Raw genomic sequence first — 23508 nt, 5'->3', positions numbered from 1 at the left:
GTACCTAATTTAAATGGAAAAATATAAGGCTGTAAACATTTCTCTGTGTACTGCAGGCAGTTTCAGCAGAATTACATCAGGAATGAATCTGCTTTCTTTACTTGCTTTCACTGACATACACAAAACACTCTTTAATTTAAACTTTTTCTTATGGGATCAATGTATTTTCTGAAATTCTGTAGCATTTCAGTCATGTGATAGTTCTAAGTCTGACAACAGGAGGCATAGGAAAAATGGTTTGAAGCTGCACTGAATCAAGGTGAAAAAGGAGGCCATTGTTTTGTACAGAATGAAACTTTTATAATTCAAGCGGCTAACTCAAGAGCACTCATAGGCACACAGCAGGCAGAAGCACTATTACCACCAGTGCCTGCAGATTAATACTTCCAGTCATCAAATAAAACTCAAAACAGTCACTACTCTCCAACTCAACCATTAATCACCTGAGAATAGAGATTTTAAAGGAAATGTAGCAAGCATTCTCTTTTTTTTTTTTTTTTTTTTTTTTTTTTTTTTTTTTTCTTTTTTTTTTTTTTTTCTTTTCCATTCAAGCACTTAAATTCCAAGGGCTGGAATGTACTGTATTTATGCTAGAGTAAAATTCTCTTCAGTCTAATATGCTGGTTTGTGACACAGTGTTCTAATATTTGGGAATTCCTTACCAAGGAAATTTATTTTCCTGCAGCTATGTGGGTGAGATTGGGTTAATTGTGCAGCAGGACTGATTTCATTTAGCAGGAAAGATTAGTGGTCATGCCACCCATTCAGGCAACCCACTTTCTGGCCACCACTGTGGCCACCAAGCTTGGCTTCTTTGCTAGGACATTCCTGCCTTGGCTGAGCGCACCTAATGCCTGAAGCATTCTGCTAGCTGTTAATACACGAAAAGTGATCAATGAGTTAAATAAAAAGCTTAGCCTGTGTGTCTTAGAAAGAAGAAGAGAGAAATATTATTTCCCTATTGACTCAAAACCAATACATCTTCACTAAATCAGATCCTCAAGGCTTCCAGGAAACCTCAAAATGTCTATTAAAATACGTAACTAACAAGGTAGAATATTGTACATTAGAAAAGTGAATGAGAAAAATACTAAATACATTGGAGAAATAGATTTCTTAAAAAAAAAAAAAGTAATGGAATAAAGCCTGCTTGCTTATCATTGAACACATAAGGTTTAAATGGTTTATTTAATCACTTATTGATGAGCACTTCATTTCAATGTGAAGCTCAAGCAGAAGCACTGCCAGCAAAGGTCAATGGGATGTGGATACTTGCTTTCCAGTCCCCGTTGCTTTTGGAGTGGGGACTGGAGAACTACTCAAGAGTGATGTAAGCTGAGCATCAATAGCTGAGTTTTCTGTGAGGTTACTCTCTTAGTCTTGTTAATTCACACCAGACCCAGCTGTGGATCCTTGAGTGCCTTCCTCCTCAAAAACCATGATTAGTACAGAGCCCTGGTTTGAAAGGGAGACCCTTTGCCCTGCTCACTGCAGCCAGTTATTACTTACAGTTTATTACAGTTTACCTGAGTGCACAGTCAGTCCAGGATTAGTATTGCTACTCTTAGTTCAGCTCCCGTAACTTTTGAGTTTCAGGAGCTGGAGGCTGACTCTACTCCTGAGTGTGTACTCAATGGAATTGTAGCTTCTCCTTTTTTGGGGGACCACACTCACTTAATGTAATAACTAATTTACTGAAAAGGTTGAGAAAGGGTTAATTCCCAGTATACTACTTTGATGTAGTGCAGGGCAGTAAAGCACTCCTTCCTCACATTCGGGAAAATGGGTTTTGCTATTGCTTTTTACTACACCAATGAGAAAAGTCACAGGAAGAGTCAAAAACTTTGACAGCTGAATCCTTTCAGTTAAATTTCATTCTCATTTTTTTCCTTCTCCAAGACACTGAAAAAAATCAATGGCACAAAGCAAAACACCTGTGCCTACCTCAAGGAAGTCTCCAAGTTTTGCAGACACACGTGTCCTTATTAATAGGAGCTGGATATAAGTAGAGGTTACTTTATCAAACCTACCTGGCTTGGTCTGAGAGACAGCTTTTTCACGTTTAACACGTTCGTGCTCTATGAAAATAAGAACCCCTATATTAGAAGGCTTTTTATTTTTTGGAACATTTTAAAAAGGAAAGATTCTCATTATAGTTTTAAAATATGACTTTGCATTACAGATTCCCTCTAGACTTGAGAAGAATTTTTTGATAGTTATATTTCTCAAGAAATTATGCTTAAGTACTTTTTCCCTATAAAATTAAAATCATGAAAAGTCTTTTTTAACTTTTTAATGTGGTTTAATTATTTTCTGTGTATTTTTAGAAATATCATAGAATTTCTAAAATTGTTAATTGCTTTTAATACTAATTGTGATTGCTATCACTGGTCTTCTGTATAGAAAATTTCACCTTGATGTTTAATAGAGAAATGATGGCAGCTTTTATTACAACAGAAGTGGGGTTTTCTTGTACAGAATGACAAATAAATGTTCAGTATCCTGCATAAATAAAAAGAAAAAAAATGCTTTCCATGTTTCTCTGGAAAAGAAGATTTGGCTGGACTAGAGTTCATTTTCTTCATGTTAGCTAGTATGGGGATCCCATAAATATAATGTGAAGCACTAACAATAATGGGTATTGGCCTGTATTATAATATGATCTCTATGGAATTTTGTGTTATTTTAAAAGAGTGTGCTCTTCAAATCCCAACATTATGAGACAGAAAATAATTCAGGGGAATTTTAGAAACATATTTAATTCAGAGTTGTTACTCTGAGGCTCTAAGCTGTGCAGCAGGTGAACACTGCAGCATAACGGGAAATAAATCTCTAAAATTTGAACCAGAGGCCTGGCCGGAGAACTGAACAGACCCTTTCCCATCTGAGGCCCCTGTGATTGTTTTCCAGTGTGAAGCTGCCATGGAGACAAAAGACGTAGGTGGGTCTCAGATGAACTGGAAAATGGTTTCCATGCAAACTGGAACCTGTGAAACACACCTGGTCCTACATTATAGAGCGAGTAATTGAAAAGCAGTTTCATAAGTCAGAATGCAGTGTGAGTTTGTGTTGATGAGTTCCACCTTAAGCTGATAAAGCTTTGTAAAAATCAGGAAATACCTTCTTTCAGAAAGTTAAAATAACAGTATTCTATATCGCCTTGGTACTTACTGTGTTCATGAGGGTTCTCTGAGGTAGCTAGAAGTAAACAAAAAAGGCATATTTTAATATTTTTGTAACTGCAATGCAGAGTTTAGTTGATTTTTAAATGACATTTCAGACACATAAAATACATAAAAGTATTGTCTTATCTACACTGTCCACTTCAGATGCATAAATAGGACACTTAGCTAAGGAACACAGGAACCCTAAACTCCTCATTTAGCCAAAATTTGGTACAAATACCTCTGGAATGCTCTGCACCTCTTCTGAGGGCTGAGTCACCCTCAGTAAACGTTGACCATATACCAAACCTGGGGAAATCGCCTGGCTAAGTAAGGTGCTCACCTTACTTAGTGCCCACTAGGAGACAGGGCAAATTCAGACCATATGATCTCTACTAGACAAAGACAGAAAAATAATTTTAGCTGGAGTGAAGAAACAACATCTAGGGCAGTATAAAAATGAAAATCTCTGACAATTGCACCTGCTCTATGAGGCCAATGAATTTCAGATGGATTCAGTGATGCTCCAAGAAGCAGAAAGGTATTTTAAAATGTTTAGTAACTTCATTAGGCTACTTCTAAGTGAAAGGATTTCAGTGTTGCAACTTCTAAACTTTGTGCCATTTTATTTTCTGCATTTTTCCAGAAAAAAATCTCAGATGAGTTAAAACCCAAAACAGAGTGAATATTTTCCATGGATGTAAAGACAACATTCCTCAGGTAGAGAGAGACCTTGGCAGCTGTACCCAATGTCATTATTGGTTCTGCAGAAGGAAGCGAAATGTCAAGACCTAGCCCTCCAGCTGGATTTTTCTTCTTGACTTTTGCTACACAGCTGTTGTTTTCAAGAGGAAAAAAAGCTCTACCACCTGCATGTCTTCTGTGTGTGAGAGAGAAATCCCACAGAGAGATGCAGCAGGGCAGGGGATGAGCTGCTTCTGCAGCCCCAGCAGCACAAGCAATAAAACTGCTGTCGTGAGCTCCCAGGCTGTGATTCACTGAGCTCCTGAACTCCCCTGCTCCCACTTGGGACAAAAACTGCTGTGCATGTGGGTTTCTCCTTCACTTGTTTTCCCTGCAGTATAAAATCCACTCCCATTTTATATCCAGTCTCTAATCCAAGCTGTTGTTGTGCATTTAAGGAGAGAGCAACTGGAGATGGTATACAGAACAAAGTGAAAAAAAACCCCAGAACATTTTTGTGCATAATAAAGGCTAAAGATACAAAGTAAATGTATATGTTTGCTCCGAACTGAGGAATCAGAAATAAGAAATCAAAGAAGGTCCTGTGACAAAGCCACATTTGTAATTTTTATGTGTGTAAGAAAATCTTTTTGTAAATTTAGGCTCATTTAACACCCCAAAACAAATGAAAAAGTTGTTCCCTAAGCATCATAGGCTGAGGTAAATTCTATTGTAATTGAGTTTCCATGAAATATGTCAAAAATTTGTGGTGGGAATTACTTTTTAATTGTGTCAAAAGACATAGTGAGATATGCTCAGGTGATATGAATCTCAATTTGCAAAAAGGAATTTCACAGCAAATATTTAAATCAAATCTGAACATTACACCAGGAGCTAGTATAATGACTTACATAACTAATGCAGAATATTGTGTCATGTTACTCTTTCAGTAATCACTCCAATAATCAGAGCTTGGCCACATATGAACAGTGTTAATTTAAAGACTCTCTACTGACACTGCTTAACAAATTTTAAAAACTTTTGTATTAACATCCTTTTCTAAGATCTGCCTAAAATCAAAACAAAACCATTGCTCCTTAACTTTCTAGTGAAGCCAGTACAGTTATTTCCCTTTTTATGCTGGTAAATATCAGTCACAGAGAATGTGTAAAACAATAGGAACTCAGCTAAAGTCTGGACCCTGACGTTTGTGAAAGTATCTCTGTTGTCCTTTTCCGTCTTTTCTGTGGAGGTATTAATTAGACAAACGTGTATAATGTCAGCATCAAGACAGACTGAACACTGAGATTGCTGCGATCTGTGCTTTGCCTAAAAGTCCAGCTTTCTTATTTCTGGCATAATACTCAGAGATATTTCTACCAGATATTTTGATGAAATAATGAATGCATTCTAAAGTTAAAAGTCTCTAGAGTGTTGGTTATCCTAAACATATCTATATGTTTTCTATTGAAAAAAAAAGAAGCCAAAATGAAACACCAAGGTAAAATTTTGAAATACTATTTGGGCCAAAAAAATAAACCTTTATGTTTTGCTAACTGTGATTTCAGTCCATTCAATATTAATGTTATTCTTCTTGTGTGTCATCTCATTAAAAAATGCAACTCAAATGACTTACAGACTAAGCCGAAAGTTAAAAAAAAAATGAAATCCCAAGACCATGAGATTAATTTTTAGAGTATCGCAATTGTCTATAACATGGGTACCTTGATTTTTATTCTACTTAGTGAAAATGGCAAGACAATAGTCCAGGTCAAACTTTGCAAAATGTTTAATGATACATGTTATTTAGCCCAGAGGGTGGGAAATTAAAGGCTGTGTTCTGCAGTTCTGGCATTCTCACACACTTCATGTGGTATCTTCCACTGAAAGTGCGAACCAGCATTTTTTGTTTTGGACATTTATGGCGAGAGGGTGTAGGTCTAAATCAACTCTTGGTCTCATTTCATATTGTTGTTCTCATGTCATTAGGTAGCAGGACTACCTACTGGGTAAAAACGTACTTATTGTTCACAATGTTAGAAAATTCAGTCCTAAGTAGGTAATTTATCTTCATTTGTTTAACACTTAAACCGTACCAAAGGAGGAACAAGGTCAGATTTGAACAGAAAGAAAACAGTTGGATGTTTGATGAAGTATTTGAAGCTACATAAGGACTGGATCAATGGAATTATCGGGTTCTACTCTCAGCAAAAATCTGAAATGTCTTTTCTGCCATCCTAAATTAAACTTGGAAAATAGGCTTCATAGATATCTTGCTGGTTTTCACATCCAATTTTTTTTGATTTTCCTGCTATTCTGAAAGCTGCAAGGGTATTAATTATACCATGTCGTATTTTTGTAAATTAGATTCTGATACAGGTTCAGAAATGAAATCCTGCATTTTATTGAACCATAAATTGGTGAGGTTAAAAGCCAAATGTGCTTTTTGATCGTAACATGTCTATTTTCCATCTGGATAACAATTATTTGCCATTCAGACAGCAAATAGATTTGTGAGTGTGCACATTCTGTAAGAAAAGGATATGTTGTTCAGGAAATAAAAGAAATGCCAGAAGTACTTGTTTCACTTAAGAAAAACAGAATAATAACACATGCTGTAGCTGGGAAAAAATATTTCCAATTAGATAGTTACAGATGTATTATAAATAAGAAATTTACTCTCTGTTAGACAAAATAAGAGCCTGGTTTATTTCCCATTAAAGACAGCACAGAGATACTTCACCATGTTTTGGCCTGGACATTGCATGAATACAAAACATAGACGTAATGTTAATCTGCAACAACATTACAGGCCAAGAGGGAGATCAAGATCAACAGGAATCTTCTAATGGAATTATCAAAATTTGAAATGTATACCTTCCAGTTTATGCGTCATGACAAAGGCAAAATTTGATTTCCATATTTATTATGAGTTCATTCTCCCTGAACTACAGACAAACTATTTGTCCTTCAGACAAATTAGTGGACATTACTCCTTCCAATTTTAAATCTCAAGAACTTAAGAGACTACATCATTGTGCATAATTTAAATAAGACAGATTTGGTCTAGTTAGGTCAAGGTTTTTCAAACTGTGAAGCAACTGTATAATAAAGAGTTAAACAGAATAAAATATATTCCTTGCATGTCTCAGAAAATAAATTTAGAAAAAAGGGGATTATTAGGATTTACCACTCTGTTAAAGAGCAGTTTCCTACATTTCTGAAGTCATTGTCTGTACTTTTGTCATTCAAAGAAGTCAAATGTTCGCATAAGTTTTTAGATGGGCAGACCTGATCTGTCATATTTGTCTGTGTCTTCTGGCTTGATGAACAGCTGGCAGCCTGTGTTGCAAAGCCAGTCTACTGAGCATATGTCTAAAAAAGCGACTCAAAACCCAGATTAGCTGCAGCAGGATTCCTAAAAACTGAAGGGCTTGCGCTCATCCTGACCTCTGCTCTACATTAAAAAATTGTCTTGACAGAGTATGACCAAGAGTTACCCCGTGGCTGAGTCAAAGTAAAGAAAGCAAGAAGTGTGTGGTGGTGGCATGAATAGGGGAATTTGGTACATGATTAAAATACAGTGCATGCTGTACGAGCCTTGGCCTCACAGGATCTCTTAATTCCCTTCAACAACCAATTTACATTTCTGGCTTGCTTTAAACCTAGTATTTTACAGGATATTTGTCCAGGTTTCTAAACATTCAGGAAGTATTATATCGCATTAACATGACAAGTATGAAATGCTAAGTGATTAAGGCTGCCTGGAATATTTATAGGGAAGCAGAGAGCTTGATCTTCTTACCCCTACTCTTAGTCTAGGAATGGTCCTCTGTGTCTGTGTATCTCCACAGACTTCCTTGGATCACTCTATCAACAGTGGCTGAAGGATGATAAAAGGTTAAAACAAACCCTACTAAAAAGTCATGGTTTTCCATTATCATTAATACTTACCCACTGATATTAGAGCCTGAGGGTCTAATAACTTGCATCAGACTCATATTCCTATTGCCACTTAACCCAAAAAAAGCTCTCAGGCTGCTCTCACAGTCCTTACTGCCCTATTTTCATTACCAGGGCAGCATGGCCCAAGATATCTATCTGCTTTCCTAGAGTTGTTGTGTTTGTGTCCTTGCTGTTTGGTTTCTTTTATACCTCAGGGCTTCATATGGAAAAATGAGCTGACTTTTGGTTTTGGAGGATTTTGTTTATGTTGTCTAGAACAGCTTGTTTTTTTAAGACTTGTTTTTAACTGGCAGTTCAGGACTACTTTGTATAACAGGGAAAACCAAATAGTAATATAGAGAGTGGAGGGAAGGGAGAAACTTTATCACAGCATAAATACAATAGAAGTAGCAAAGAAGTACAGACATTTCCAACATTTTTAAATGATCTTTAATAAGTGGAATTGCTTCAACTTCCATCTGAGATGCATGCCTTTAGGAATCATCAGTAATGATCCCAATCTTTCTCTGTTTCCCAGTTTGTCACTTAAACAATAGAAATGCTCTGGGAAATATAAGTTTTTGAAACAGCAATCTTGCATGATGGCACTGAAAACTAATTTCTTTAAAGTACTATAAGTCCTAAAATCCCAGGAGAACAAATCTTCCATCAACAGAGCTGGAAAGAGTAAAATTTCAGTCAAATGTAGATGAGGCACATCTGGTGCATTAATGCATTTCATCTTTAGGCACGTGTGGTGAAAGACCTGAAGAGCTTCCTCTCAATATCATCCTCAGCTTCTGACGTTTTCATGTGCTGTTCCCTGAAATTGTGGGATGGGAACATACAGATGAGGGAGAGTATGCTAACAAGCTCTTACTTTTAGAAATATCAGTTTTACATTTGCATATAGCTAAGGCAAAACACAGTGGAGCTCTGGCTGTCCTTATTGCAACATGAATTATTGGCTCACAAAGGGCAACTGAATGAAATCAGGCAGACTGAAGTTTATAGGATGCTAGAATGATTTTTCAGAATATAAATGTTAGTTTATGCAAAAAAACCCCATTTGCCACTTTATATTAAAAATTGGAGCCAAAGGTAGCACCTCTTGCTGATGTTAATATTAGTTATAATTGAATCTTCAGTCATAATGCCTGTTATTGGTGAAAGCTGACAAACTAACCCCCTGGGTCCAGAGTCCATGCAAATACTTTGAAAAGGAACTTCTTAGTTGAGGTCCTTCTTATCTATGACTGGATTTGTAAAAGTATAATAAATGGCTGAAAATACATTTACTTATGTTATCAAATAAATGTGAAATAATAATAAATTAGAAAAGAATAAGGTGACTATAGAAATCTAGAAAAGAAGAGTTTTGCAGGAGAGATTAGTTGATATAAGGGGTGGAGAAGAATAAAAATTAATTAGCTTTTGAAAAAATGGACTTTTCCCAGTGTGCTACTCAAATTAACATGGTGATTAAAGCAAAGGGCTAATGACTAACTTCTAGAAGCATCATATACTGATCCATCTTTTTTCCTCATGAAATTCTGTTGATCACTCCTTTTGTTTTAATTACGACTTTGTAAAAGCACCTTTCTGCAAATGATGTCTGCATAGAAAACAAAAAAAAAAGGTAGAATTACACCAGAAGAACTATTCATTCTGGAATTGCATCTGAATAGAACACCTCTGAGCATTCATTTGCACACATCTTTGTGCAGTGCAATAAAGTAAGTTTATCCCATGGGGAAATTTTTAGCCAATTAAACACATGCTATGTGGATATGCAGGTGTTCAAGCATATTATGCTGATTGACAGGTGTGAGTGTTTCTGACATGATGCTAATATAGATGTGTTATACCTAACTTACAGTCACAACACAGGCCACCAATTACACAGAGGACTTTCTTCAGAAATCACAGGTGTTCCATAATCATTAAAACAGTAGTTTAACTGACTCTAGTTTTTAGTAGCAGGGGCTGAATAAATGACTGTTGTACTTTAACACATGTAAGAACGACTAACACAAGTTGTAATTATAACTGCCATTGAAATGCTATGTCAGGTCTATCAATAGGAATCATTTTGCAGGTTTGTTGTTATATAAGACTTAGAAGAGTGTAAATCTCAATTTTACCTTGAATAGATTACAAAGCTGTAATCAACGTCAAGGCTTTGGTTGAATCCTACTAAGAATAAAATTATTGGCATTTTTTGAAAATACATGGATGCAAGGCAGCATCATTAGTTTTATGTGCTTTAACTATGGGTACACCAAGGTGTTAGGTAGATAAACATGGAGATTTCACCTTGCTTTAAAATGTTTAGATTAAATATTTGCATTAGATCCTCCATCTAAGGATTATGAGAGTGGATATTCAATCAGTTATTAAGATCTAGAAACGGCTTGCTCCTTCTTCTCTTTCAATGTCAGATTCTTAAAAGAGAGGAAAAGTTGTTAATTAGCAACAAGCAATCCTAATATCCATTGATGTTTGTTTTCTGTTCTTGTTACTAAACCTAAACTATGTTCCCTGTAATAATTAAGTGAGAAATATAAATATCTCCAGAGGGGCAAGTAATTGTATTCTGACACAGATACAAGACAGATGAAACACTCTTTGCAGATGTTTATTTCTCTCCATCAGACCCAAGCTGAGACTAGGGAGAACAGTTTCAGTGTAGATGCCTAACTTTAGACATCTAAATTTGCATGAGGAAAAGTTTCTTAACGATTACATTAATCTGAGTACCTAAAAAAATTCTTAAAATTTATTAATTCAGTGAAAAGTCATGATGAGATTGAGACATTCATTCCTCTACCTGCTTATATTGAATGGGTCATGTCTTATCCCACTGAAATATCTGCAACACAGAAAGTTCTATCTATCCCTAAAAAGAGCTTGTACAGATCATTATCTCTCACATAACCCTGTAAAATGGACATAAATTATTTATACCCTTAAAGCAGTTGAGACAAGGCAAACAGAGGTCAAGCAAATTTCAGTTAACTGATGTAGTCTTTTCAAATAATTTTCTTTATTTAATATAAATTAACTGTTCATCAATATTCCTTGAAAATGCAGGGGATTTATTATTTTAGCGTTGAAAATCAAAGCTCACCAGTGCATGGGTAGCCATCTATTAAATTGAAAACATCTTTAGTCAGGAGTCGATTTACAATGAAAAACATCTTGTCTGTAGTTCAAGATTTCTGTAAAGTGTTCTTGAGTAAAATCACTTTATTTAAGTCTTAATCTGCAGGATGACAACATTAATTACATTTTGGAAGATCCTTTGGGCTCCATCTTGTGGCTATTTCAGTGATTGCTACCTTTAAGAGAGCTGTCTGTCTTCAGCTGGTCAAAATAGTACAACTAGTTTCAAGAGCATTCTACCATATGGCTGTATTTATTATTTTCTCATATATAATACAGAATTTTTGACCCTATTTCAAGAAAATGGTTTTAAAAGTATTTGTAACAATTTGGAGTTTTTTAATCCCTTCGTTTAGGACTAAAAGATCTGTTAAGAGGCTGTGTAAGGCACTTTGCAATTATACGACCAGAAAATCTACTATCTTATCCTTTGATGCTTGTTAGAAAATGGCATAATGAAGCTGTGGTTCATCTTAAACAGGGGACTTCTGCAGCTGAGCAAAAATTCCATGCTACCATGACCATTTGCTTTATGAATAAGATGGGTGACTTCCAGTGTTTCCAGTCAATTACAAAACTAAATGGTTCTGACACCCCCCCCCCCCCCCCCGCCCCCCGTTGTTTTTTTGTTGGTTTGGTTTGGGGTTTTGTGTAGGTGTTTTTTTTTTGTTTTTTTTTTTGTTTTTTTTTTTTTTTTTTAAATTTGTTTGTTTTCAGTTTGGAAAACACCTTGATTTTTTCTATACATTGAAAAGAGATACTGCTGTACCTTGGCCAGTTTGTTCCACAGTCTGTGTGTGGAACAAAAGTTTCCAAGCCATACAGTACCATTACAAGGAGTACTAGAAGGAAATTGTTTTTTACTGTTTTGACAAAAAGATGTAGTTCGGAGCTCGAATGTGCATGGCTTGCCCATTTTCTCCTTTTGTCTGATTTTAGTTGCACTCAGATTATATATTTTTTTTACACCACAACACATTTATTGAGAAAAAGTCTAAGTGTGGTCCCACATACTGTCCTGTTAATTTATTTTGATGAAACTTGTCACACGAAAGTGATTTTTGTTTTGCTTTCTAAAAACTAGTAAGAGCGAGGTGTCAGAGTGTTAATACTGAAAATCAGAATGGGAGTGTTGCTACTGACAGGAAACTAGCACCTGCACCTCACTAACTTACAAGTCCTGATAATATCTGACTGTAGGCAGGCTACAGAGCAGATGAGACTCACAAAGGTCTTGAATTAAATATGCTCTCAGAGGCAAGGGAGAGTTTGTTCTCTGTCTCTTGTTCATTAGGTCCAAGGAGCCTGGAGAAACCAACTCCCTGGCAGCTCAGATTCATGATACCCTTTCAACAATGGGAGTGTGTACATGCACCAGTGAGAATGAGCAACAACAGGGATCACGTCATGGTTGAATCCTGTTTGGTCCACTAGAAACACAGATGTAAAGAATCTTTACAAAACAAGACTTCCTGACACTGACTGGAGAGAGGACTCACTCAGCTTACTTGCTTGACATCCCCAACTCAGTCCATGTCCTTTATTGTCAGGAATAAATAGAGGATGGGAGGTATGAATTGAAATAAGAAATTCCACTTAATGCAGAACTAGGAAAACTTGAAGTTTTCTTTGATCTGACTCTATTTCAAACAAGGGATTTTTGTAACACTCTGTAGTTACAAAACATTTTTGAAATATGAAAATATTATTTTGGTTTATACAAAAATAATTATTAATATTTCTATTATTTAAAAATGGCAATTAAATGTAAAAAAAAGTTGAATATTTCAGCATGCTACATTTTTGTGTACTGTTTTCTGGAGATGCCCTGGAAATGATGGGATTTATATTACTTCACCAACACCTGGGTCTATTTTAATTTGTTTGATTCCTTGCTCAGAGTGCTTTGAATTATTAGCAAGAGTTAAAATTTTTTGTATACTGGCAGTCAGATTTGCTCTTGGGAAATTTAGGAAGTGCCTTCCTCATGCAAAGGTTTGGTGCCTCTTGCCCTTTTGGAATTGACAACATTTACACATTTCTGTGACAGCTTCTCTATCCCACACATGTTGAAAGAAGGCATAACATGATGCTGGAAGGTAAAGCTGACCATTTTCTAAGACTTTTGTCACAAAGTCCTAGAGACCTAACCTTTGAAAGAGAAATAGTAAATGCCTAAATTTCATGCATTAATTGTCCCTTAAGATTCCTGTTACTATCATCCATATTTGAAGAAATCAGCACAATATGTAATCTTTCTCCATCTTAATTTTGTTCTTTTCTGTCTCCTGCCAGCACCTTCAAACCAAACCTGATTTATGCTATGCACAGAATGTACCATTGACTGAACATGTCATTCCATCTTTTTCTCTTTTATGATGGCTTGTCACTCTGTATGGCTCATTATTCTTGTTTTTCTAGATGAGGGATGTGTATTTGAATAAGACAAAATAATTGGAGAGAGCTTCAAGCAGAGTACAGTGTCTGTGTGCTGCATGATTCATATGAAAAATGGTAAAGTGCTGTTTGAACTGTACCACAATATATTTTGGATAATGAGCCAGTCAATTTAGTGTGCTGCCTGGCTACTTCTATTATTTTTGCAGCTGTGCAAAAAATACTGTATCCTTAAGCAAAACCAGTGAACATTACCCTTTTTTTTATTGCCAGTGAGAGGAATACACATGCAGCCTAGAGCAATTTCTTGTGACAACAGAATAAGCAGAAATAAACAAAACCTTTTCATAATAGGAGTTAGCTAGTAACATGCAATATTTTCCATGTGAGGCCTGCAGAGAGGGGGAAGCTAGATGAGAAAGCATGGCAACTATAGCATGGCATGCTTATTTTTTGGAAGAGGCCTTATTACTTCTCTCCAGTTTTTCAGTTTAGTACATATCTACTAAAGGCAGGAACATCACTGAACCAGTTTTCCTTAGACACTGGAAGATTTAATTTTTTTTTTTTTTTTAATTTTTTTTTTTTTTTTTTTTTTTTTTTTTTTTTTTTTTTTTTTTTTTGTTCCCAGTAGAGTCACTGCCTTCCTGGCTGACAATATAGGTTATGATCTCAGAAAATCAGAGGGAGGTTTAATAAAAAAAATAATAAAAGGATGATATCATAGGAAGGGCTAAAGCTGAATTTCAGTTCATACTTCCGTGTTTCTGTGAAATAGGTTGGTGGTAACCAGCAGGATGAGATACAACCTGGGCCAAGGGCTTGAAAGTAGCCTACATGTACTTGTTGCAAAAACCTTTCAACTAAGAAATCAAAGGATTTTTTTTAAAGCATAAGAAATATAGAAATAAAATGAAATGGAAAAATTGATCTAACTTCAAAGAATGTTCATGAAAAATGCATTTTTCAATCAGTTTTTTGGGGGAAGATTATGGTTAAGGGGTAAGAAAACCCTAGCTGGTGAAAAATGAGCACTAGGTATTTAAAACAAATTCTCTTGTTGCTCTTCTGTAAATGAATGGGCCCATAATTGGTGACAAAGGTGAGAGAAGTAGCACGCTTAACAATTACCTCATCCTTTTCTTTCCAATAAGGATGTAGCAGTTCATGTTTTTTGAACACAGCAGACATTTTGATGTCTGAAAACCAACAGCTTTAAGTGTAGCTGCCAGTTTTCTGATTCTCTCTGCTTTGTGTGCTACTTTTCATGCCTCAGTTGTTGCAAATTAATCTTTGGACAAAATATCCTGCTTCATACCTATTAAGTGTGGTTGTTTTTGATAACTGAAATGAATTTTATTATTTTGTTAAAGACATGAAGTGAAATTTTGGCTTCAGTGAAGCAAATGGGAATTTTGCCACTAACATCAACACAGCCAAGATTTCACTCATGAGCTGATAAAACATTTGAGACCATAATTTTTTTTTCCAGTTAAGTTAACAGCTCTGTACAGGGATAACAGAAAAAAAAAATTTAGTAGGATTGAAGATGTCTTTATGTATAGACAGTAAATGTTGGCTCCATTGTTCAGTTGTGTGAATCATAGGATTTCCAACTGGCAAGAGACACACCCTACCCCCCATACAAAATCTCTCATCGATAATAAAGAGCTATTTTTTTCTCATTGAATAAAAAAATAAATCTCAAATAAGTCTAAGAAATATATGGATATATTCTGAAAATGTTCCCATTGCTCTGTTTGGTGAGAAACACAAGATTTATAAACCCAGTACTCAATAAATTTGAATAAGTTAAAAAAAAAAAAAAACCTCAATGCAAATATTTCATTATTTTAGCTGTTTGAATAAAATCAGAAAATTAGGAAAAAAAAAGTTTTAACTCAGCAAGTCTTATTCCAAAACACAACAATAAAAATAGATATTTAGGGTCTGATAAATACATTATGGTTATCTTTAAACAAAAGTAATATTTTAGGTTCTGATTTAGGGCAAAAATTTCCACTAATCTGTCAAAATATCAGAGAAGGACTTCATCAAAGGTTACATGCATGCTCCATATATACCTGAAAAGAGGAAATTAAATGTTGCCTAGAAAAGCAACTTCTGCAAAGAACAAGCAGCCAGGTCAGCATGCATGGTGCACAAGTTCTGTTCTCTTTGACAAATCCTAACGTGGTAACAAAAGCCTTTCATTTTCTTCCTAGCCAGAATGATAAAGTGTCTGATACTGGTCTGTATTGGCCTGTTTTAAAAAGGAGCTACCAATAGTGGAAATGACAACAGTGTTATCTCAGCAGGAGCAGATAAAGTTGGCTGATGGTAGCACAGGAGGGGTTGTATGTCATCACAATGCTGTATATCATCCCAATTGTATCACTGAACGAAAGAAACATTTCTCACAGCAGTCACAGCCTGAAAGACACTTCAGTCAAGGGAAAAGATTGATTTACCTTTCTTCTCCCCCTCCTTTTTCACTGCAGCTGAAATAGAAACAAAAATACTATGTTTTCAAAATTGAAGTTTATAGCGGTATCAGTAAAAAGAATTCAAACACCTATATGAGCCTTTGTGTACATATCTCAAACCACAAATATATTATGCCATGAAGGAATAAATTTCTTCACCATATGAAGAAACTGAAGCGTTTCCTCACAGACACCCAGCTCTGCTATTGATGAGAGCAAATTCCAGCTTTCTACATTCTCACATGTAACTTTAGTCATGGTCCTTCCAGACATTGATAATTGTCCTTCCTCCTAGACATTGATAATAATGGGACAGAGAGTCATAGAGTGAATATTTCAAAATCAACAATGAAGGAAGAGGAAGAATTGAAATGCCAAGGCATAAAACAGTAAGAGTAGTATAGCGAAAGGTTGTGAGACATCATCAGTTTAAGAGAAATGTGTGCTTTTTTTTTTGCTATTAAATTGTAGTTTTAAAGTATGCAAAAAGTAAGAAGGAAAAAACTGCCTGAAGTTATGTCTCTAAGCCTTTGCCAAACATTGGGATTTTCAAGACCTGATTAAACTGCAATCCCATCTCTAAATCTCATAGCATGAGTTTTGTTGGAAGGAAGATGGGAAAGAGACTGGAAGAAAACTGATACTTAAAAATTTAAACCAAATTTTAAAAACCTGGAATTAGTTCCCCAGTGGAAGCTGTGCTGTGTGCCCAATATTCAGACTCTGGAGACAGATTAAAAGCCCCCTAAAACTCAGATCACTATTCCAATAAAACCTTGCACACATCTACAATGAGTTCTGTGAAATCATAACAAAATTTACTAAAAGGGATGAGGTTGCTAAAAGGAGAGTTACCTGCATTTACAGATGACTGCTGCAAATCTGATGGAGATGAGCCAAGCTTAATTTTAAATTCATTCAAAATCCATGCACTACCCATTCCCCAGCCTACATTTATATGACTGAAACTTCTAAAAATGTAGTTAAAGATGTCACTTTATTTTGAAATGCCTGTTAGAAGTGGTCTTAATAAACCTCAGCCTTAGGCTAGCATTTGCATGCAAAAAAGAATCTGAACTAAGATTCAGGGCCTGTGAATCTTTCCACCCAGGAAAGGGTGTTCAGCACCTGGCTGCTAGTATGAATGGATCTGATGTGGAACTGGAACTTGAAATGAAACAAGCAAATGTATAACTCTGCCCTTCATTGGATAATGTGCCCTGGTACAGGACAGAAATCAAGGATCATGAGGTCAGAAAAGGATAGACACTCCCTAGTCATTTCAAATGTTTGCATTTTGGGTGCTGATCTCTGTCTCTTCAGTGTTCTTGAAATGAGAAATCATTTTACTTCAAACTGTTTGTCCATTTGGATAAAAGAAGGAACCGGTTAAACCTTGAATTACTAAAACACTATCTATCAATGGCCTGTGGCAAAAATATTCTGATTTTAAAGATTTTTCATGTTTTCTACCATTTACTCTCCTTTGAGAATTAGATAAATTTTAAGTATCTCAAGAATGTGCTCAAAATTTAAGAGTTTAGATGATTAGAATTAGTGAAAAATTGTCACAAGGTATCCAGGATCAGGTCCTCTTTGCAGTCACTTCACTGTTTTAGGTAATGTGTGTATCAAGGGTGTGCTGTGCACCTTACACAAGCTGTTACAGCAGACTTAGTATTTTTTTACCACCAGAGACTGCTATAGGAACCTCAATGGTTTTTGAAAGGTATACTTACACAGCCACTTGTGGTGTGTTGAAGTGATTCTCAAATCAACAGAAACCCCAAATATCTCTGGGGTTATAGGTGAATGTCCAGTGAACCTCTGGGCTCCTTCTGACTTTTATTATTTCTGTTATTATGCTATTATAGCCTGTGGTGACTATAATATGGAATTTTCCATATTATATTCCATATAATATGGAATATAATAATGGAATGTCCACCTTTGCCACAGTCTTTCTGTTGGAATGTACCGTAAGTACTCAACAAATCTCATGAGACAGATGAGACAGAAGAGGCCTTATTCCGACAACTGTAGCCAGTAGCACTGCTCTGGTCAAATCCTGTGACTCAAACGTAAAATGACAAGGAATAAATGAAAAAGAGCAGAACACCGTCCTTTACATTGCTCTTTCAGAAGCCGAGCAATGTGTCTGAATCCGAAAAGCAGGAAAAAGATGGATAGTTTGCTCAAGGAACTTGGTTTGCTGCTGATAAAAGGCCAGATTACCTGCTCAATAACGTAGAGTAGCTAGGGAGGGAAGGACATGAAATAGAGAGATGAACTAGAAGATGTAAGAGATGCTCCTGGCCATGTGCTTTTTACCCTTATTATTTAGAGAAGGAACAAATTCTTGAGTCAACTTGTTTTGCTCTGTGCTGATGAGACTTGTCTTGCAGTTCTTGAATTAGGAATTTGTACGCACAAAGCTATTCAAAGAAGACTCTGTTAACAGCCTTAAATCACAGTCTGTCTTTTCTAGGCCTATCCAATTCCAATCATACTTTTCCAGTTAATATAGATAGTATACAAAGCAAAATACATTTATCAAGATTATACATACCATATTCTGGAATTAAAAATCCAGACTGACAAATATTCCAGAGAACAGAAATGAGCATTGTCATATTTTAGGTTTTGTGAATAGGTTACAAAAAATCATTACAAGTTGTGGAGGACTTAGTTTAAATTTTTTATGTAGGGTGGGAAAATAAAGGCAAATTTCCAGTCCAGGTCAGAAAACTGTGATAATATAAGTATTTTGAAGGACGGAAAAAACAACAACAAGTTTAAGATTGTTCTATTGTTTTGGACGTTTATCAGAAACTTTAACCTTGATCACCAGCAGTCCTTCAAACTCATACATAGTGATGTTTACAAAGGACTTTTTTCTAGCTGTTGAACAAACAGAAACCTTTCCAAAATCACGAAGATTCTTGAAAGTGGCAAAAATCCTGAAAACACTGGTTCCTACTCAATGACAGTCCTTTCTATGTAGACCCAGCAATAGCCAGAAATAGATATTTAGTCTAAATAGTGTCATAGAAGTAACTTCTTCTACAAAATCTCCCTTTATTTTCTCATAAGAAGCAATTGGTTTCCATCCTGAAACACAAAGTTTAACTTTATTTCTAAATTTGAAATAATTAATTGTGAAAACTACAGTTCCATAAAGCCTTCCAGTTCCTCTGTGTCATTTCTAAAGAGCGCTTGACTTAGATTTGTGATTTTCTGTCTTATTGTGATCATACTAATTAATCTCAAAGAGAATCTTGAATCTTTCCTATTTCACTTTGTATAAGACTTTTGTTGTTTTTTCTAGGCCACTCCAGTGCCACAAAGTCACATGACGGTTTTGTATACAACATTCTAGACAAGATGCAGCTTTGATTTATGCAATAGCTTTAGAACATTATCTGCATTTTTCCTAATGCATTTGCATATGGAAGAAAGTTTTTCACTGACTTGTCTGCAGCAATACTTAAGTACTTTCTTAAATTTACATAATGAATTTAGAGAAAATAATTTCTTTAATCTTTTCCCTCCACAACATATTGCATTCAATTTATTGACACTAAATTTTCTTTGACATCGTGCTGTCTGTTTGCCTCGTAAATTCAATGTATCACAGCCCCTTCTGATCCTGGATTCTTTAACTGATTTTGTCATCTGAAAATTTCATTACATTGTTATTTCTATCTTATCCTGTTAATAAAGGAATATTACATGAGTCCAGACATGGCATCATAAGCAATTATTCTGTAAACAAGCTGCAAGATGAAAATTAATCAATCACACTCTGCTTCCTAACCAGATATTTATTTTCTTTAATACTACAGGTCTTGGGCAGCAGATACTTGGCTTCTGCAGTAATTCTGATACTGAAAATTTATAAAGGTCTATTTAAACCACTAAATAAATGCTGTGATAATTGCTTTATTAATATATTGAAAACAGTTATTATTAAGACATCATTTCTGCTTCTAGATACAACATAGGCTGGAACTCAGTGGTTTTCCAGATATTTAGTTTTGTTCTGAATTTAATTATGAATTCACCAAATTTCTGGCAGATTTTAAAATTTCTGAATAACCCTGGAGTAATTTAAGTGTATTTGCCCAGACATGGTAATTGTTTTGTCTGAAAGTGATTGAAGCTTTGACTAACTTCTTATATTTATTTTTCTTATAAACATGTAAGCTGTGTTGAAACAATGTAAACTCATCCCATGTGTCAGGTACTCTCTGATAACTGTTCATATGAATGCTGCTATGCTAAAGTGAAAACCACCTCATGTAGACAGCTACAGCAAAGAGTCTGGCATCCACTGAGTCGATACTGTCTTTGCCCATCTCGCCATAAATTGTCCATCTGTTCATAGCCTGAGAAGAAGATACTCTTCTAAAATATTTAAGAACTATATAAAGTGATATTTCTCTCTCAGACCTGCCTAGAAGCTATTTTCTCTCCCCTTTTCAGTCTTTTTGAGTTGAGAATTTCTCTTATCCATGTCAAGTGAAAACCTTCCTTCCCTTTTCTGGTCCAGATTTTAATGAAGAGATTTGGAGAAATAACCTCTTATTCAATTATATTCATGTATTTTATCACTAATGGGCGAGAATGATGTTACAGTTGAACTCCCTCATAACCTGCCTATCCTTTTGCCTTAATTTGTAAGACATAGCTGCTGACCTCCTATGAAAAAATTGATTCACTAGATAAGCCCCAGAAAGTTTACAGTATTTTTCTCTTTATTACTAGCAATGCCTTAATGAGAATATGCAAAGAAATTGTCTAGAAGAAAAGTGTGCAAACTCTCATACATTTGCCCTATATGAATTATTAACCCCCTGTTCTGCATCCTGCTGTGACAGGGTTAATTTTTACAGTAGCCTGAAGGGAGCAGAGCCAGGACCCAGAGGTAATTCTATACCTCCTCAGGTCATTTTCTGGGAGTGGAGATAGAGATGGATTCCAGGTTGGGTAAGTGGTGGACAGAGAAGTCGTTTATTAACTAGGGTTTCCACAGTCAGCATTCATATATGAGTTGCTTTTTTTTGTCTTATACACTCTGCTATTATTATTGTTGCTGTTATTGTTCATTATCTTATTGTGTTGCTGTTTCCAGCAAACTGTATTTCAACCCATGATCTGTACCTTTTGGGCCTCCAATTCTCCTCTCCTCCCTGTCACAGTTGGGGAGTGAGGGGAAAGTGAATGAGCAGTGTGTGATTTGGAGTGTTCTGGTGGGAATATTGAATTGGGGAATACCATTCCTAAACCACAACAGTCCTCTCTCAGTAAAGCCACTTTATAAAGGTGGCAAGAGAGTGATAACGTTCCTGAGCAAGTTCACTTTGGCTGTGTGTGGAGCCTGGTCCAGTGCAACCGGGGACATAAATCCAGAGGGACTGTGACACACTTGAGAGGTGAGCTTGTGAGAACCGCATGAAGTTCAATAGGGCCAAGTACAAGGTCCTGAACCTGGACTGGGTCAATCCCAAGCACAAATACAGACTGGGCAGAGAATGGATCGAGAATAGCCCAAAGGAGAAACACTTGGGGATGTTGGTGGACAAGAAGCTCACCACGACTCAGCAATGTGCATTCACAGCCCAGAAAGCCAACCATGTTCTGGGCTGCAACAAAAACAGTTGGGCCATCAGGGCAGGAGAGGAGATTCTGTCCTGCTCTGCTCTTGTGGTGAGACCCCTCCTGGAGTACTGTGTTCAGTTCTGGGGCCCAAAACTTGAGAAGGACATGAAGATTTCCAGCGAATCTAAAGGAGGGCATGAATATGATCAGATGGCTGGATCACCTGTGCCATGTACGCAAGCTGAGAGAGTTGGGTTTGTTCAGCCTAGAAAAGAGAATGTTTTAGGGAGACCCTATAGAGGCCCCCCCAGCAACTGAAGGGAGCCTGCAAGAAAGATGGAGCAAGACTCTTCAAAAGAACATGTTGTGACTGAACATGGCGGCAAGGACTTCAAACTGAAAGGGAGTAGGTTTAGATTAGATACTAGGAAAAATTTTTTTTTACTGTGAGGATAGTGAGGCTCTGGAATAGGTTACCCAGAGAAATTGTGGATGACTAATCCCTGGAAGCATTCAAAGTCAGGTTGGATTGGGCTTTAAGAAACTTGGTGTTGATTGATGTGCCCCTGCTCATGCCAGGGAGGGTAGAACTAGATGACCCCTAAACTATTCTATGAGTCAATGAGAAAATGGCAATAAAACAGAGTAAGCCTGATTCTGTCAGCTCTTGAGAAGCACATTGTCCCAATCAGAGAGAATCTTTATTTCTGATCTAAAATGATATGTGAAACAATAATACTGTACATCAAGAATTTTGATTTATTGCATAATCATTCAAAAAGAAAGTTAGACTCCTTTCTTGGCCCCTCACTTCAAGGTAGACACTGAAGGGCTGGAGTGTGTCCAGAGTGTGTCCAGCAATGGAGCTGGTGAAGTGTCTGGAACACAGCTCCTATGGGGAGCAGGTGAGGGAGCTGGGAGTGTTTAGCCTGGTGAAAAGGAGGCTCAGGAGAGACCTTACTGCTCCCTACTGCTGCTACCTCAAAGGAGTGTGTAGCCAGGTAGGGGTTGGTCACTTCTCCCAGGCAACCAGCAACAGGACAAGAGGACTTAGCCTCAAACTGTACCAGGGGAATATCAGGAGGATATCAGGATATCAGGAGGAATTCTTCATAGGAAGAGTTACTAACCATTGGAATGACTTCCCAGGGTGTTGGAGTCACCATCCCTGAAGGTTTTCAAGAAACAACTGGGCATGGCACTTAGTGCCATGGTCTAGTTGACAATGTGGTGCTCTCTCTAGGGTTGAATTCAGTAATCTTGGAGGTCTTTTCCAGCACGAATGAGTCTGTGAGTCTGTGATTTTGTGATTCAGAGGACTTCTCATGATGCTGCTATGGATGTACCAGACTGTAGCAGTCCCTAACTCTAGGAAATACCTGAAGTATCTGTGCACATACTTACATTTAAAAACCTGTTTTTACTACCCAGACTGTATTTCTACATATGCAGGTTCTACTTATGCAGCTTGAATATTTTCCTATCGAGCTATACACGAGGATAACTTTACACTTTATAGTTTGCCATAAAACATACCTCATCTTCAAATAACCTAATTTTTGGAATTAAAATTTTAACTTCTTCCTTTTCTAGATTGGTGTTCATTCACATAATGCGTGTTACTTCTCTTTTTTTTCTCTTATTTTCTAATGTCTATTGAAGAATATTTACAGAGAAGTGCTGACTCAAAATGGGAATTTTATACCTGTTGTTATGACTCAGTCTTGGTTATATATATGTCATTACCTTAGTATGACTTTTAAAGCTCTGGTATTTTCTTGAAGTATTTCTTACCAACAATGTGAAGCAATGATGTTCTGTAATGGATAGGTCATTTGAACATGCTGATATGGAGATTTTTATATACCAAAAAAATCTACCTTACATTTTAGTTCTCTATTAGTCAGGATTTTATATTATAATTCTACGCTGAACTTGTGTGAATTTTGTTTTCACATTTCAAAAATGCATTTATCATTTCTCAAATATACATATCAACAAACGAGTTATGCTGAGGCCATTTCTGTTACTGTAATTTACACTGGATTTGACAGATTTCTGTAAAG

The 23508-nt window shown here is 36.3% G+C and overlaps 1 protein-coding gene across 39 annotated transcripts in view; it reads right to left on the bottom strand.

The window, feature by feature from the left end:
* Window positions 1-23508, bottom strand: part of TRDN (triadin) — a 225433-nt gene that overhangs the window by 36241 nt on the left and 165684 nt on the right. For 32 of the 39 annotated variants that reach the window (XM_066179292.1, XM_066179289.1, XM_066179279.1 and 29 more), the window contains 3 exons: window positions 15827-15856; window positions 3172-3198; window positions 2031-2078 (listed from right to left, as the gene is read on the bottom strand). In XM_066179292.1, the coding sequence (XP_066035389.1) occupies window positions 2031-2078; window positions 3172-3198; window positions 15827-15856 (105 nt within the window). The remainder of the gene's footprint in view (window positions 1-2030; window positions 2079-3171; window positions 3199-15826; window positions 15857-23508) is intronic. The other 7 variants (XM_066179288.1, XM_066179298.1, XM_066179294.1 and 4 more) reach the window with 3 other exon arrangements.

The sequence above is a fragment of the Chamaea fasciata genome, unplaced genomic scaffold (assembly GCF_029207755.1).
Source record: "Chamaea fasciata isolate MVZ Bird 193981 ecotype frontalis unplaced genomic scaffold, bChaFas1.0.hap1 SCAF_3, whole genome shotgun sequence".
Classification (NCBI taxonomy): Eukaryota; Metazoa; Chordata; class Aves; order Passeriformes; family Sylviidae; genus Chamaea; species Chamaea fasciata.
The sequence above is the reverse complement of the archived record's forward strand: the minus strand, read 5'-3'. Positions and strand labels throughout refer to the sequence as shown.